General features: G+C 44.8%; 1 protein-coding gene across 5 annotated transcripts in view; it reads right to left on the bottom strand.

The window, feature by feature from the left end:
- LOC109433057 (cGMP-dependent protein kinase, isozyme 2 forms cD4/T1/T3A/T3B) overlaps nt 1–17,423 on the bottom strand; it is an 822,160-nt gene that overhangs the window by 278,186 nt on the left and 526,551 nt on the right. For all 5 annotated transcript variants that reach the window (XM_062851134.1, XM_062851136.1, XM_062851135.1 and 2 more), the window contains one exon: nt 3,391–3,557. In XM_062851134.1, coding sequence (XP_062707118.1) covers nt 3,391–3,557 — 167 coding nt within the window. The remainder of the gene's footprint in view (nt 1–3,390; nt 3,558–17,423) is intronic.

Raw genomic sequence — 17,423 nt, 5'->3', positions numbered from 1 at the left:
TAAACGTTGAAAAAAGTTATGATGGTTTGACATTTTCACCTATTTAGAGGAAAATGAGTCAAATTTACTATACTGCACAAAAATTACTAAATGTGTTCTTCCTTTAACCCAAATAGGCTCTAATATATCTTTTTATAGATATCTTTTGAACAGAAATAGAAAATCTTTGGATATCAAAAACAAAATTTATGACATTGATGTAAAAAAATTGCTTTTTTTCGAAAAAGTTCCAAAAAGTGTCAATCCATTATTACTTTTTTCAACGTTTTAAAAGTACCCATGTTTTAAATGATTTTCAGGCATTAATATATTGCGGATAAAAGTTCAAAATTTCATTCAATTCGGTTCACTGGTCTCCGAGATATGACAGTTCAAAAATTAGTAGTCTAAACAATAGTGTTTTACCAGAACGGTTATAACTTCACGAAAGATTAACCAATCGAGCTCAAATTTGTACCAATGATGCACATATAATAGGTTGACAAACAGTCAAAATTTGAGAATATTTGATGCACTCTTTGAAAAGTTACAGCATGTTGAACTTTTTCGTGAGAGAAAAAAAGTTGCCTATCCCAAACATTTTGGCCATCCCCTGTATGTTCACCATCCGATAGCTGTTGCAGAACTACCGCGAATACAACGTGCCAACACATCATTTGTTCATCGATTTTAAAACGGCGTATGATACAATATATCGAGACCAGCAATGGCAGATTATAAACGAATACTAATTTCCTGATAAACTTATACGATTGATCAAGTCGACGATGGATCGAGTTATGTGCGTAGTTCGAGTATCAGGGACACCCTCGAGTCCCTTTGAATCTCACAGAGGGTTACGGCAAGCTGATGGTCTTTCGTGCTCGCTGTTTAACGTCGCCTCAGAAGGTATACAACGGGAGCGGGGATAAACACGAGTGGAACAATTTTCACGAAGTCCGTACAGCTGCTTGGTTTCGCCGATGATATTGATATTATAGCTCGAAAATTTGAGATGATGGCGGAAACGTACATCAGATTAAAGGATGAAGGCGAATTGGTTAAGTCATCATGTGTTGAAGAAATAGTACATGATTGCAGAAGTTTCAGGGAGTATTTAAGACGCCCGTCACCCCGAATCTCAATCGTTGGATATGAAATCGTGGCAGTTGAAGAATTCGTGTAGGGGGATTAGGGGCATAATGGACACCCGGGGCGAAATGGACACCCCTGTTTTTGCCGAAACCGTTGACTTTTATGTAAAACTTTCAATGCATAAGTGTAAAGGAACAAGTCATGGTTCTATTTTTCAAAAGTACCATTTATATTCCTTTAAAATAACCAAAATATCATTGAAATTGAAGTATGTTTTTCATATGGTGGATTTCTTATCATTTCGAAGCCGCAGCAAAAAAGGTATTACAAGTGATTGAGTGTGTCCACCATACAAACAAGTGAATTGTTAGCTTATCTACATGTATACGTAGATTTAGCAATGGATGAAGTATTATATTTTTGATCAGAACACACTGAAAATAGCAATTTCAATGTTGTAGTCTATTCGGGGCGAAAGGAACACTGGCAATTATGAATGGATGTACGCGCGTTGCATACTGTTAGGCGTTTTAGAGAGTTTGAAAAAATTCAATCCGATTATTTTAGCCCAAAATTTATTTAATTAACTTTGAAGTTATGTAAACTCGTCAAAGATGGAGTATTGTATATGTGGTATTTATCTCCGTTGGCAAATTACTTAACTGGTCGATATTCTCAAAGATACAGCATAAAATATGCAGGGGTGTCCATTATGCCCCGATGGGTGTCCATTTCGCCCCGTACCTTTGCTGCTAGCCCCAAAAAACACACGGTTTTCAATTCATTAATTCTTCACAATAATGACATTCTACCAGCTGTAAATGACTGAAATACGTAGGAAACAAGTAAAAGTTGTAAGCCAACTGATAATATGTTAAGTTTTTGTCTGATATACAGGCCTAACATACTCATTTGCTTAGGGTGTCCATTATGCCCCTAATACCCCTACTTGGGCTCACTACATCGACACCACCACAAAAATTCAGAGACGCATTGTGACAGAAAATCAAGCTTACTTTGGACTCTGCAGAATTCTATGATCGACTAAAGTTCACCGACGCGCGAAGTTAACCATCTATAAAATACTGATTAGACCAGTAGTTCTCTATGGTCACGAAACATGGACTATGCGCGCAGAGGACCAACATGGAGTTTTCGAATGGAAGATGTTGTGTACCGTCTACGGCCGGCGGAGTGCAGATGGAAGACGGAACGTGGAAAAGCGAATGAACGAGGAGCTGCATCAGCTGCTGAGAAAACCAAACATCGTTCACACCTTGAAAATCGGGACGCTACGGTGGGCGGGACAGGTGAAAATGATGTCGGATAACAACCCGATTAAATTGGTTCTCGAGGGCAATCCGTACAAGACGTGGTATGCAGCGAGCGAGATGGATCGATCAAGACGATCTACGGACCCTTCGCAGAGTGACCATGGACCGAGTCGAATGGAGACGACTAAGTAAGACTAATTCCTAAACATTTCCATTGAGGCAACCCAGCACCTCAACCGAGCAGTAGGAACGGTCTTCCAAATTAAACAAAAACCGACCAAAGTTGCAAACTACACATCTACTAGTCACCACCTCACTTTATTCCAATGCACAGTGCCGTTGCACATACGCTCACTGTAAGTGCAGCTCAAGTTCATAGAAAGCGAAAAACCTGCTCGCAAAACAAATGATTCTATCCGCACTTTTCGTCGAGCACATTTTTCACCTTCTCCTCTTCTTAAACGCATCGGCGCGCCATCGTGGCCTATCGTTTGCACGACAACGGCCGTCGTAACGTAACCGATCTTCTACAGCCAAAGGTGATGATCGTCGTCGTCTTCACGATTCTTCCTCTCCTCTTGTTTTGTAACATTGCACGCGCGCGGCGTACCTATCCTTACCTATCACCCATTCATCATGCTAATTTATGAACTGGCATTCATTTCTCTAGCTTGTCTCTTATGCCACCACGACAAGCTCTGGTTCGCGGCAGCCAGAGAGATGGGACAGCCGATTTTCAACAAGACGATAATATAAAATAATGAAGTGCCATTTAGTTAGATATCCATCTTAAGCCGGTTGCAAGGAGGATGTCGCGCAACTATTGGTGTTGCGCGACTGAAATTCTCACGAGAGAAACTACGATACACAACTCGACAAACTTGCGCTTGATTTTGCTCAAATACCCCCGAAAGATATGCAACATCCAATACCCATACGATCCACAGTAAAGTACGCATTGGCGGTGTTGACTGACGGCGGTGAGTAGCAAAAGCTTGCGAGCAAAAGCTCCCGCCGGCCGACATCGAAGCAGTCCACTTACCTTCCATTACGTAGACTATGCTGCCGACATCGCCCTCCTTGATGATGAGACTGCCAGCGCCGTACTGGACCGGGTACATGCAGTCCACGATCTCGCGGATCTGCGTCATCTCGAGGTTCTTCATGAAGTCATTGTCCAGGATGGCGGATTTGATGATTTCGCGGGATCTGTGCGGGGAGAGCAAACGGGGAGGAAAGCGTTAGAGGTGATATTTGGTATTATTTATGTTTATACTGTAATAAAAATGTTTAAACCAGTAAGTAGCATTAGGGACCAAAACAAGAATTGGAAAAAATCAATAAAAATGTGGAATCAACACACAGATAAATAGACGTGGCAAGTTTTCATTGTTGATGATTAACTTGGGCTTGTTAGGGGAATATCTGTAAATAAAAGAAAATCAAAAAGAAAGTTTTCATTGGACGCGTAACGAACTTCATATTAGCTGTTAGCATCACATTTTGAAGCGAGTGCAATACTTTTGACGTGTTGGCGTAGGCCCAATAAGCCACCCGTAGGAATCCCAAGAGAAATCCCCATTACGAATAACATAGGAGAAAATACAGCCCGATACAATCAAACGCGACGAAAAACGGGCTACGATTGGAAACATGGAATATGGAATTGCTAGTGACTTGGTTTCGCAGGATGTGACAGGAGTGAGTTGGAGAAGGTGAATGAACCACGAACTGTTTCAGCTATTGAGAGAAATAAACCGTCGTCCACACCGCGAAAATCGGGAGGCTACGATGGGCGGGTCACGTCATCAGGATGTCATGGCAATCCGATTGAAATTGTTTTCTAGAGCCATCCGATCGGTACAAGAAGACGTGGTGCGCATCGAGCTAATGGAGGAGGATTTGCGGACCTGGAGACTGGAACTGGAACTGGAGACGCACAGTCATGGACCGATTCGGATGGAGACAACTCCTGCGTACAGCAGAGGACACTCAGGCCTTAGTCTGACAAGTGAGGTAAGTAAGTATTCGTGGGGGCAGCAGGGATTACAGTCCCGGGGCCTGACGAATCCCAACGCTTACGAATCAGCCGCATAGTCGCCTGCTAAGAATAACTAACCCCAATTTAAGCTGTCAAGCGACCCGCGTTGAGGAATTTGTGATCGAGGGGGTAAAAGAGATGCTCAATCGTTAACGGAGCCTGTTGGACACCTGGCCACACCCACAATATTTCCCTTACCGCATTGATGCAGGGCTCTGGCATGGTGGACCTCTTTTCCCGTGCAACTCGTGGTATTGAAAAATGAAGTCTAGTCAAATCAAAAACAAACAACAAATGCTAGTAGTAATGGCGAGGCCAGCCCCTTCGCAAAAAGTGGGTTGACGAGGTCTTCGTTAACCCGGGAGCGGTCGCGTCGTGTACTGAGTACACGCGCCATGGAAAATGCACGCTTTTGGTACACAGCGTGAGCGTGGCGTCGTTGCAGTTAGTCAAAGACGCGACTGCTCGAGGGTTAAGGAGAAGTGAGGAGTCAGGAGCGGGAAGCTGCGCAGCGTGGGTGCTTAGATTCGTTCCCCGGCTAGCCTGCCGGGGAGATAGTGGACGACGCGTGGTTGATAATAATAAGCAGTAGATAATCGTCTTTACGTCCACGAAGTCCAACAGAAGTAAGAAGCTGAAAACGGTCCTGACGTCACAGACTTTTAAAGTCGATAGACGATGCTAAGCAGAGTCATGTGAGACTCGTGAAAACTGCAGCAGCGGCGGAACCGGTGAATGTACAATGAATGTAGTAGGGCAAACCAAAGGGAGGACCACTCTTGGACGAAGATCGAACAGAAGAAGAAGAAGAGGATACAGTCACAGGTCTAGCAAGCTAGAGACGTCAAACCAAGGCGTAAAAGAGTAGATGCCGAACGCGAGAATGGCGACGCGCTCGTCATCAAGACTGAATAGTCTAAGTACTCGTCTAAGTACGTCTTGAAGGCGATGTGCAGCGACGCAAAGCTCGTAGATCTGGGAGCCAAGGTGCGCAGTATCAGACGTACTCATACAGGCGAGATGATCCTGGAGTTAAAGCGCGACGTAGGCGAAGGTGAAAAGCCTAGACGAGGTCACTAAAGTGGAAGAGCTCGTCATGGCACTGCGGCAACAGTGCGAGCTGTAGGTGGCCACCGCAGCCGTTAGGCTACGGAAAGGGCCGGCAGGACACAGGTAACTTTGTTTCAGCTACCTGCGGCGGACGTGAAAGGGTCCGTTAAAGTAGGGAGGATTAAGGTAGGCTGGTGCGTATGTCATCTGGCATTCCACGAGTCACCGAAGGTTTGTTTCAGGTGTCTGGATCCAGGATATAAGTCATGGGACTGCAAGGGCCCTGACCGCAGAAAATTGTGTAGGAGATGCGGCGCCGAAGGCCATTAGGCACAAGGCTGCACGAGTTCACCCACTTGTCTGATTTGTTCCGGGAAATCCGTGAGCAACAGGCACTCAACGGGTGGTCCAAGGTACCCGGCCTTCACGAAAACCGCAGTGAGCACGGATAAAAACCCCGTCCCGGAGACGGCGTCTACTACCTACGAGAGCTTCGTGGTCGCCAAATCAAACGGGGTCTCTTCTGTAGCTGTTATGCGCCTCCACGGTGGCCGATCAAGCAGATCACGCAGATGCTGGACTGTATGTCGACCGTGCTAACAGGGCGAAGGCCGGTGGTAATAGCGGGTGACTTTAATGCCTGGGCCGTGGAATGGGGAAGCCGTTTCATGAACCAGCGGGGTCAAATCCTGCTAGAGACACTGGGTATGCTAGATGTCGATTTGGCTAATGTCGGTACGAAAAGTGCCTTTAATCTGAATGGAGCAGAGTCGATTATTGACGTTACTTTTTGTATTCCTGGCCTAACAAGTAGTTCTACATATAGAGTAGACGATAGCTACACTCACAGCGATCACCTGGCGGTTTTGCTACAGTATCGACCACAACAACAGCAGGGAGCGTGTAGAGAAAGAGGTGGCTTGGCCAAGGCCAAGCCCTCGAGGGTAGTAAACATCATACATCGACGAAGGGATATTTAGGGAAGCGCTCCGCCAAGAGCGAAACCTACTTGGTTTAGACGGTGACTAGGCGAGTCCACCATAGAAATTGGAGACCACCGGCTTACTGGTGGACTGAGGCGATTGCGGATCTGCGCCGCGCCTGCATATGGTCTAGGCGGCGGATGCAGTGAGCACGATCTGAGGAGAGCGAAACGAACGACGGATGGCGTTCACCGCTGCTAAAGCCGCACAGAAGCCCGAAATAAGGGCAAGCAAAAAGGCCTGCTTCGAGCGAGAGTCTCTGTCAGAGTGCTAATGCGAATCAGTGGGTGATGCCTGCAGAATCGTGATGACCAAGACAAGAGGTGTAATGGTTCCTAAAGTGCAATCTCCAGATATATTGGAGGGGATTCACCGCCATGATTCTAGTCCTTGGCCTCCTTTTGTAGGACAGCCAGGAACAGGAGGCTGGCGATGAGGAGTGGGTCACCAATGTGCAACTTGCGGGGATAGCAAATCCCCTTAGCGTAGGTAAGACCCCAGGTCCGGACGATGCTCCGAACCTGGCCTTAAAGTAGCTATTGCAGAGGCTCCCGAGATGTTCATGCAGAAATGTCTGAAAGAGAGTGTCTTCTCAGAAGTTTGGAAGCGGTAGAGCCTGGTTCAATTGCCAAAGGCAGGGAAACTATCTTGTTGGTTGCAAAGATCACTGAGATAGAACTCGAGCGTAAGAGGAGAGGGACTCGTTACTGTACAGTCAGTGCCTCTGGATGCAAGGGATGCGTTCAATAGCTCCAGTTGGACGGCTATTGCCGATGCGCTTATGCGTCTAGGGATACCCGGGTATCTGTACAAGATTTTCAGAAATTCCGTCCAGAATAGAGTTCACGAAAAAGAGTTAGGTCGGAAGTATTTTCACATAACATTAGGAGTCCCGCAAGATTCAATCCTGGGTCCTGTGATACGGAATGTCATGTACGACGAGGTGTTGAAGTTAAAGCAAGGGTTAAAGTTCCCAGTGGGAGTGGCAATCGTCGGCTTCGCTCAAAACCTTTAGCAGTCACGTTGATCATGCCTGTAAGAGAGAACCACAGCTATATTAGCGCTGTCCCGGATGATGTCCAATAGCTTTATGTTTCATCGGCTATTGTCCAGATCGTCTTGTAGTAACAGAGGAGGTGACGCATGGACTCGAGGAGTGGCTAGTTCAGGATCAATCAGGTAGATGTCCTAGTGTTCGGTGGTCGGACATCCGCTGCCCTACCTTCGAGCTCAACCCTTCTATCACCGCACGTCTCCACTAAAAAGAAATGTCTTGATTTTTTGCTGCCAGAAAGAGAAAATGTTGCAGAAATACTCAACACCGCTGTTCTCCTTGCAAACGTTGAGAAAACATTTCTGTTCGGGAAAAAGGCAAGACATTAAACCAAACTTAGCCGCTGAGTAAATAAAATCTTTATAAAACTTTTTGGGTGTAGCATTGAGCCAAATTTGCACAACGACTTCAAGTTTTAGGACCATTGCCAAATGCTATGCTTCGAATGGAAATGCCAAACAAGCCTGATGAAACACACTTATTCGCAATGTGTGCTTATAACAGCAAACGTATCGACAAATCAGTCATTCTGTGTAACCTTCTCATCATCCATCTCAAGCCCAATCAAGGGGCCATAAATCAGCCGTTGCAACAAATTATAGCCAATTTAGCTTTGGTTTCAATTACAGCCTCAACCGAAAACCGAAACCGTAGGCGATTTCCTGCGCAAAATGTCAACCAACAACGTGCAGGCAGTGCGACGGCGACGAGTCTAGGTTCGCGCCTTCAGCAACGGTTCACACACTAATCGCTCGGTCTGAAGGACTTTTCTAAGTTTTTTGTCGCATGTATGCAAACGGAATGCGCTCATGCGCCTACGACGCCGTGGAAGATAATCCTGTTAGGCATATGGAGATAGACGGTGACAGTTTCGAGCGACCTCGGTTAGACCCTTGTCTACAAGCTGATGCCGAGAGAGCGGTTGATCGGTTCAGTTTCCACCTCCGGCGCAGGTAGCTTAGGTGGCCGATAATCTCGCTCGTTCAATGTGGGATTAGCTCAGGCTGATAAGTTTAATGACATTTAATTTACTGGAAGATTTATTAGCACGCTAGAAATGTGTTCTCGAAAAGATCGAAAAATCTGCCATTCGCTTGTATGTTTGACAAGCAGCCCAACCGTGGTGACATGTTCAAAACTAGCCAGGCAGGGAGCTCTCTGCAAACCTCTGAAACAAGATTTTTTCTCAAGTCCGACACATGGAATGCTAATTATATTGTTTGCATTTTACGCACCGCAGCTCGATAAATTAAATATCGATTACCTGCTTTGATCGGTGAACTACTAGGTGGCCGGCAGCGACATGGCATACAGGGAGGGCGGTTCGACGGAACAAATTGGTTGGTCAGAGGTTGGATTATTGCCAGATAGCCATAGAAGGCAACAAGTGGGTCGAAATTGCCCACAATATTGTCGGATATGAGATGCAGAACGACGAGGCGGTGCTAACGGTAGCCCGGCGGCGATGGAATGCCAGCTGGATTAATTATCCTAGTTATTGAATGTTTTGCAGAACGTTATGTTAAACAGCAAAATCAATCTTAGATGCAGCTAACAAGCAAATGTCGCGCGACTTCCATCTTCGAATGAATAATTGTCATTACCTTTCCCGCACCTAAGCGAGGCACACGTTTCCAGACTCACGTGAAACAATCAATCATAAAATTAGCAATCATTAGCGCCTCCGGTGCCAGTCGACGTATTTGAACAGGACAATCTATCCATGGGTACGCCATCATCGTTTTGCATTCGCGCGGTGGCATCGGTCGGTTCACACACCTTCTACGGCGCGGCGGAGGAGCGTGCTGCTCGTCTGACATATTGTATGTCTGTCTGTCGGATGTCTGGCAGTGTAAAGCCCACACATACCTGCCTTATTCATCTTACACGCGATTAGCAATGTAGTTTGCACCACAGTGAGCTGAGGCCCCGACTAAGAGAAGATATCGTGCAATCAAATAGAAACATAAATTGATAACAATCCAACTTTTTCATTAATTTAACTTAGCATCCTTCCAGAGTGTAAAACGCATCAGAGGTTTATCTTAGACCGTTAATCGATCTTAGCATCTGCCGAATTTTAGAAAAATACAAGTTGAAACAACGGAAACCTGCTTGTCTGAACCTCCGGTCACTTGCTGAAGGCGTCTACGTAGATTAAGAAGTTTGTATCCATGCCGGCATCAGCTCAGTCGACATACATACATACATTTATTTGTTCAACATCATTAAGACAAGACATAATCAACAATAGTACGCCACAATACTCGGTTTGTGGCTGCCGCTCTCCATCCTCGGTCGCGCCCAATGCTCGCCAAGTCACGCTCCACCTGGTCCGCCCATCGTGCTCTCTGCGCTCCGCGCCTTCTTGTGCCAACCGGATCCGTTGCAAACACCAGCTTTGCAGGGTTGTTGTCCGGCATTCTTGGAACATGCCCTGCCCAACGTATCCTTCCGGCTTTGGCCACCTTCTGGATGCTGGGTTCGCCGTACAGTGCAGCGAGCTCGTGGTTCATCCTTCTCCGCCACACACCGTTCTCCTGCACACCGCCGAAGATCGTTCTTAGCACGCGTCGCTCGAAAACTCCGAGTGCTTGTAGGTCCTCCTCGAGCATGGTCCATGTCTCGTGCCCGTAGAGGATCACCGGTCTTATCAGCGTTTTGTACATGGTGCATTTGGTGCGTGGGTGAATCTTTTTCGACCGCAGTTTCTTCTGGAGCCCGTAGTAGGCCCGACTTCCGCTGATAATGCGCCTCCGAATTTCACGGCTCACGTTGTTGTCAGCCGTCAGTAAGGATCCGAGGTAGACGAATTCCTCCACCACCTCGAAAGTATCCCCGTCTATCGTAACATTACTACCCAGACGGATCCGGTCGTGTTCGGTTCCGCCTACCAGCATGTACTTTGTTTTTGAGGCATTCACCACCAGTCCGACCTTTGCTGCTTCGCGTTTCAGGCGGGTGTACAGTTCTGCCACCGTTCCAAATGTTCTAGCGATAATGTCCATGTCGTCCGCAAAGCACACAAATTGACCGGATTTTGTGAAAATCGTTCCCCGGCTGTTGAGCCCGGCTCGTCGCGTCACACCTTCCAGCGCGATGTTGAAGAGTAGACATGAGAGTCCGTCACCTTGTCGCAGTCCCCGGCGAGATACGAATGAACTGGATAGTTCACCCGACACCCTTACGCAGTTTTGCACACCGTCCATCGTTGCTTTAATCAGTCTAGTCAGCTTCCCAGGAAAGCCGTTTTCGTCCATGATTCTCCATAGCTCTGCGCGGTCGATACTATCGTATGCCGCTTTGAAGTCGATGAACAGGTGGTGCGTTGGGATCTGGTATTCACGGCATTTCTGGAGGATTTGCCGTACGGTAAAGATCTGGTCCGTTGTCGACCGGCCGTCGATGAAGCCGGCTTGATAACTTCCCACGAACTCATTTGTTTTAGGTGACAGACGATGGAAGATGATCTGGGATAGCACTTTGTAGGCAGCATTCAAAATAATGATCGCCCTGAAGTTCTCACATTCCAAATGGTCGCCTTTCTTGTGAATGGGGCAGATTACCCCTTCCTTCCACTCCTCCGGTAGCTGTTCGGATTCCCAGATCCTGACTATCAGCCGATGCAGACAGGTGGCCAACTTTTCTGGGCCCATCTTGATGAGTTCAGCTGCGATACCATCCTTACCAGCTGCTTTGTTGGTTTTGAGCTGGTGAATGGCATCCTTAACTTCCCTCAGCGTGGGAGTTGGTTCATTTCCGTCCTCCGCTGCACTGGCGTCGTCGTTCCTTCCGTTGCCGTGGGCTCCCGTGCCTACGTTCTCCACGCCGTTCAGGTGCTGATCGAAGTGCTGCTTCCACCTTTCGATCACCTCACGTCCGTCCGTCAAGAGGCCTCCGTCTTTATCCCTGCATATTTCGGCTCGCGGCACGAAACCGTTGCGGGATTCGTTGAGCTTCTGATAGAACTTCCGTGTTTCTTGGGAACGGCACAGCAGTTCCATTTTTTCACACTCCGCTTCTTCCAGGCGGCGCTAGTGCGCGGTGTGCTAGGTGAAGCGATCAAGTGGAGGACGATTTGCGGACCCTTCATAGAGTTCGGTACTGCACAGGCATGGTCATGGACCGAGTCGAATGGAGACGACTCCTACGTACAGTAGACGACACTTGGGCATTAGTCTAGCCGGTATGGTAAGTAAGCTTTGCACATACGTAGCATTGCGTTGCGGCAGCTCTCCGGCCGTAACCGGCACTTAAATATGACTGCTGCACACGGCTAAGGGATCGAAACACGATCTGAATTGGGCGATTAGTACCGTCCAGATGCTTAGTACCACCCGTACTAAGCGATACGTTCGCGGCAACTCGGGACGAGACAGTCGTCGGATTGCATTAATTCTTTACGTTCCTCGGTCTAGGCGTATCCTATATTTTCTGCACATTCTGTCAAATCTTATGGATGCCGTCATCATCCATCGAGGATCCGCAATACTGAATGTTGTCACACTTGCCCATGTAGACTCGTATTCCAGGAGTTTCTACGGAGATTCCTACCGGGGTTCCTTCAAAGATTTCTCCTAGTATTCCTTTCTTATGAAATCCCAATCAGGGATTTATCCAGAAGTTCCTTTGGAGATCTCGTTAGGAGTTCCTTTAGAAATGTCTCCAGCACTTCCTACAGAGATTTATCCAGAAGGATTCAGGGGTTTCATCAGGAATGCCTTCAGACGATCTCACAGAAACTTCGACAGGAGTTTCTTCAGGAAATTACTCCAGGAGTTCCTACAGAGATTCTTTTAGCTGGATTCAGGGATGCCTCCATGAAATCTATCAAGGATTCATCCACAACTTCCTTCAGGGATTTATTACGCCTTCTGGAGACTGAAATTCAATGTTGATGTTCAACTCCCCAGGGCTTTTACCCACCACCTTCATTAAGCCAAAAGGTAGATGAAGTGAAAAGAAACAAAGAAATAAAGAATTATAGGAGATTGCTCAAGAAGTTCTTGGAATTCCTATAGAATTCCAATTAGGGATCTCTCCTGGCAGTTCTTTCTGCGATCTCTCTGGGAGCTCCTTTAGGTATTGCTCCAGGAGTTCCTTCAGAAATCTTTCCAGGATTTTCTTCAAATATTTTTCCAGGAGAATTCAGGTATACCTCCGTAGGTTTCTGCAAGGGTTTCTATATGAGTTCCCTCAGGGATCCCTCTTAGAATGCTTCAAGGATCCCTCCTGGAACTCCTTCAGGGATTACCACACGAGTTCCTTCAGTAACTTCTGCAGGAGTCCCTTTAAAAATTCCTCCAGGCAATCTTTCAGAAATTTATCCTAAAAATCCTTCTAAGATTCCTCCTGAAATTTCCTTTTGGAATTCCTTCAAATTTTTTTATGGAGATTTTTCATAGAGTTTTCTAGGAGTTCTTTAGGTACTTTAGAAGTTCTTTCAGGTGATCATGCAGAAGTTCCACCGGGGATTAATCTAGAAGTTCCTTCGAGGATTATTTCAGTATACTAGTCCTATCAGCGATTGATCCAGAAGTTCCTTCAGGAATCTCGCCAGTAGCTCCAAGAGGACTCCGGGACGCATCCAGGAGTATCATCAGGGATTTCTTCAAAACCTCCCTTAGATATTAAAAAAAAACTTCCCTTAGAACATACACTAGAGGTACCATCAGAGATTCTTACAGGAGGATTCAAGGATGCCTCCAGGAGATCCATCAGGGATGGACTAGAAGTTCCATCGGGAATTCCTACAGGAGATCCTTTAGAGAATAGTGTAAGAGTTCCTCCAAGGATTCCTTCTGAAGTTCTTTCAGCAATTCCTGCAGGAATTCCTTCAGGGAGTAATCTAGGAGAGTTCCTTGTAATCCTCATTGATTCCCCCAGAAGTTTCGTCAGAGGTCTCTTCAAGAATTTCTTCATAGATTCTTACAACAGGTTCCAATAAGACCTCCAGGAGAATTCGGAGTTTTCCCCAGAGGTTTCTTCAGAGATTACTACAGAAGCCCCTTCAGGGATTAGTACAGCAGTCCCTCCTAATATTTCTTCAGGAATTCCTTCAGGGATCCCTTCAGAAGTTTCTTTAGGGATTCCTCCAGGAGTTTTTCAAGATTTTTTTTTCCAGGGGGATTCAGGGATACCTCTAGCAGTTACATCAGGGATTGCTTCAAAAGCTCCTTCAGGAGTTACAGGAATTCTTCTACAAGTTCATTCAAGGATTTCTTTGGGATTAACTCATGGAGTTTCTTCATGAATTCCTCCAGGATTTCATTCGGATTATCTTCAAGGATTTACTTTTGGAGCTCGTCCTGGAATCCTTTCGAAGATTGCTCCAGGAACATCTTCGGGCATTCCTCTTGAAGATTATCCTGTCCGGAGTGTCCGGCCATTTGGCCGAATGCCGTTTGGATGAATGTCATTTGGCCAAATGCCACACGGAGACAAATTTTGTTCGTTTGAAACAAAAATTCCATGTTCATTCGGGAAATTGGTAAAATGTTTAAAACTAAAATGTTAATTTGTAATACCAACAACAAAGGAAATTTCCTCCTGCAAAATAAGTCAAATTTCACCAAAATTTGCATGAAATTTCATCCCGTTGTTTTCGGAAGCGTACATGATCTAAATGATGTTGGCATTGGAAATGCCACTGGGAGTTGGGTTTTCCCAGCGGAGGAAAAGAATTTGTAAATTTATGAGAAAAAGGAATATTTCCATAAGGCCGACCTGCCAAACAAAACAAAAAATTTTAGATTTATTTCTAACATAACCTGTCATAAGATGCATGTTTGTTTCAAACATGGATTGCATTTGCTTCAAATGTAACGCATGATTTGCTTCAAACAGTTTTATTTTTGTGGCCTGAACAAATTGATATTTTATTTGAGTTTACCTTAAATATTTTTGATTTTAACATACTTTTACTGCGTGCATTTGGCCGAATGCCATTTGGCCAAATCGGTCATTTAACCGAATGCCGTTTGGTCGAATTAAAATCAAAGGAATTTAAAAGAACTTGATTACATGCTGGCTGCTAAGATAATTATCAGAAATTTTTCCTTCTTTTAATCATAGGCTATTCTTTCTAGTTTTACCGTTCAGAGATTAGTTGATGCTGAATCTGCCATTATTTATCAGAGATTTATTCTTTTTGAAACATAGGCTGTTAGTTTTCGGCCAAACGACATTCGTCCAAACGCCATTCGGCCTAATGGCATTTGGCCAAATGACTCAGAACCCCTTCAAATTCATACCTTAAATCTTTCTGGGAATTAACCTGGAATTCCTTTTGGTATTGCACTTCGTGGATTCCTCTTGAAAATCTTTTGGAAATTTCTCCTGGAAACCCTTCGGGAATTCATCCTTGAATACCTTCGGGGATTAATTCTAGTTTTTTCTTGGAAATTCTTCTAGGAAATCCTTGCAAGATTCCTGCTGGGTTTTCTTTGGGAATTCCTGTTCTAATTCTTTTGGGGACTTTGGCTGAAATTCTTCAGAAGATTTCTCCAGGAACTTCTTCGGGACCTCCTGGATATGCTTCAGTGATTCCTCTTGCAATTGGCTTCTTTAGAGGTATTGAGATAATTACATATTCTGAATCTGGATGCCAAACTAAAAGAAAATCAAAGTTTTTTATAAATTTTGCTGCCCAGGAACCTATTTAAAAATCATTTTGAAGTTTGTATAGCAGCGATTTGTTGAATAATTCCTTGTCACATTTTATACTGGGCGGAACTGTCAAGCTATTTAAAATTGATTTAATATATCACAATGAAGTTCTAAAAATATAAAAAAAAAATCATAGTTGTTCTAGTTTAGTCCAGTCCTACACATACACAGCCATTCATTGAAATAATCCTGGAAAATGATAGAATCGAACAATGATACATATTGCCCATTTTACTGGCATTTTACCAGGTTTGCTGGTATGTCTGAAACATACTGGAAAAACTTGTAAATAGAAGGCACAAAATGTTGCTAATTGGCAAATTGAGAGATGAAATTTGTGAAAAAAATCGCGTTCTGGTGGGATTCGAACCCACGACTCCGTATTCGCTAGACCGGCGCTTTAACCAACTAAGCCACAGAACAGGTAATGATTCTGCGGAATAGAAAGCCAAACTGACTCCGAAGCCGCACCGTGAACACTCCTATTTCACAAACTCATCTCTCTTTTCGGCTTAGATGCCAATCCACAACACACTCCTTTTTGTGCCCACTACCTACAAGTTTGGCTTTCTATTCCGCAGAACCATTACCTGTTCTGTGGCTTAGTTGGTTAAAGCGCCGGTCTAGCGAATACGGAGTCGTGGGTTCGAATCCCACCAGAACGCGATTTTTTTTCACAAATTTCATCTCTCAATTTGCCAATTAGCAACATTTCGTGCCTTCTAATTACAAGTTTTTCCAGTATGATAGAATCTGAGATACAGTATAACAATTGAAGCGGCCAGGGCTACTGTGAAGCGTTTTGTTGTGGATATTGATGCCTCTACTATAATAGTAGAAAAAATAGCAACAAAATGTCAATGTTGCGAGTGTTCGTGTGATCAACATCTAGTTTGCCACGCCCTCACAGCGTCAGGACCTTCCCTTCAAGTGTCTAACAATTTTTTATAGCCAAAACAAAACATCTACGACAACATGTGTATTTAAAAAAAATGGATAAATATATCTGAGGTATGGAATAAAAAAAAAAAATTATTGGCTACAGCGCCATTAGCGATCTAATTTGTCATAAATCTACTACTATAATGGGGACATCTCGTATCAACCGCTCAGCATAGTATGTGAGTATGAATGTGAAGTTAATACGTTGGGAGTGACATCGCTTAGAAAGTTTATGTCACTCCGTCGATGCTTTTCTTCTTCCTGGTATGGGACAAAGGAATTTAACCCTCATGACCAGGCTCGAAAGCCTAGGCTTAAGCACCATATGGGAAGAAACCATGGAGCTTCTCCAATATACATGTAAATTTCTCAAACGTTATTTTGTACAAGTTTTATTATAACGTTCTCTTCGGGACCGACCATTCTGCGACATTCTAAAGACAATATTCTACAACAACCGGCGACGACCTGCCCCCGTACACATAGAACTAGTGTTCGACGGTGACCCTCGATCTGCTAGTTCTTTCCATTCATGCCTATATCGTATAAAAGCGGAGAAGTGAGGAACGATCTCACATTTACTCCTAATTCATATTCGTATAAAGGTAGGCATTTGCATACAGGTTCTCCACCCAGCGTAGCTTGTCACCGTAAAATCACTGTAACATTTTCATTACCTTTCAGACGATGATCAAGATAATCTAACGGTGATTCGATTCTAGTTGATCTGTGTAAAACGGTTGACTTAGAAAAGAGTAACGTTTTATACAGAATTCAAACAACGGTCTGCCGTTAGACGTTGGCCCCGCGGCTTCACACAAGTGGGCGATCGAACATTGTCATTCAGACACCCTCCATTGTGGCCACACTCCATCTCCAGCGAGCACATAGAGTTTCGGATTCCACCCCTCGCTCGATAGATGGCGGCAGATCAGCAATCCAAACAAAACACACTTCATCAGTAATAAAATTTATCATTCCTATTGAGAGCTGAGCATGCAAAAGAGGCTGGCAAAATCTAACGTGGCTAATGGTTTTATAAATGTTTTATTTGCCTGAGCAGACTTTCATCAATTATCGTTCAGATGTCGTAAAAGTAATAGGCTGCCAATGAGGCAGCTTCCACCATTTCTGACTTCTGTCAGCACTACCTTCAACGTAGGTGCAAAACGAGTCTCAAAGCGTGGACAGAATTTATGAATCGTTACACCCATAGATGACTGTTTTGACAGGGTCGAGTATATGAGTTATTCGGATCAATGCCTTCGGCAACTAATTCCGCTGAACTAAATACGATGACTATTGAATGAGAGCCGAAGTCTCAGTGTCTTGGATTG

The sequence above is a fragment of the Aedes albopictus genome, chromosome 2 (assembly GCF_035046485.1).
Source record: "Aedes albopictus strain Foshan chromosome 2, AalbF5, whole genome shotgun sequence".
NCBI lineage: Eukaryota > Metazoa > Arthropoda > Insecta > Diptera > Culicidae > Aedes > Aedes albopictus.
Note: the sequence above shows the minus strand (reverse complement) of the source record. Positions and strands in the feature narration are given on the sequence as shown.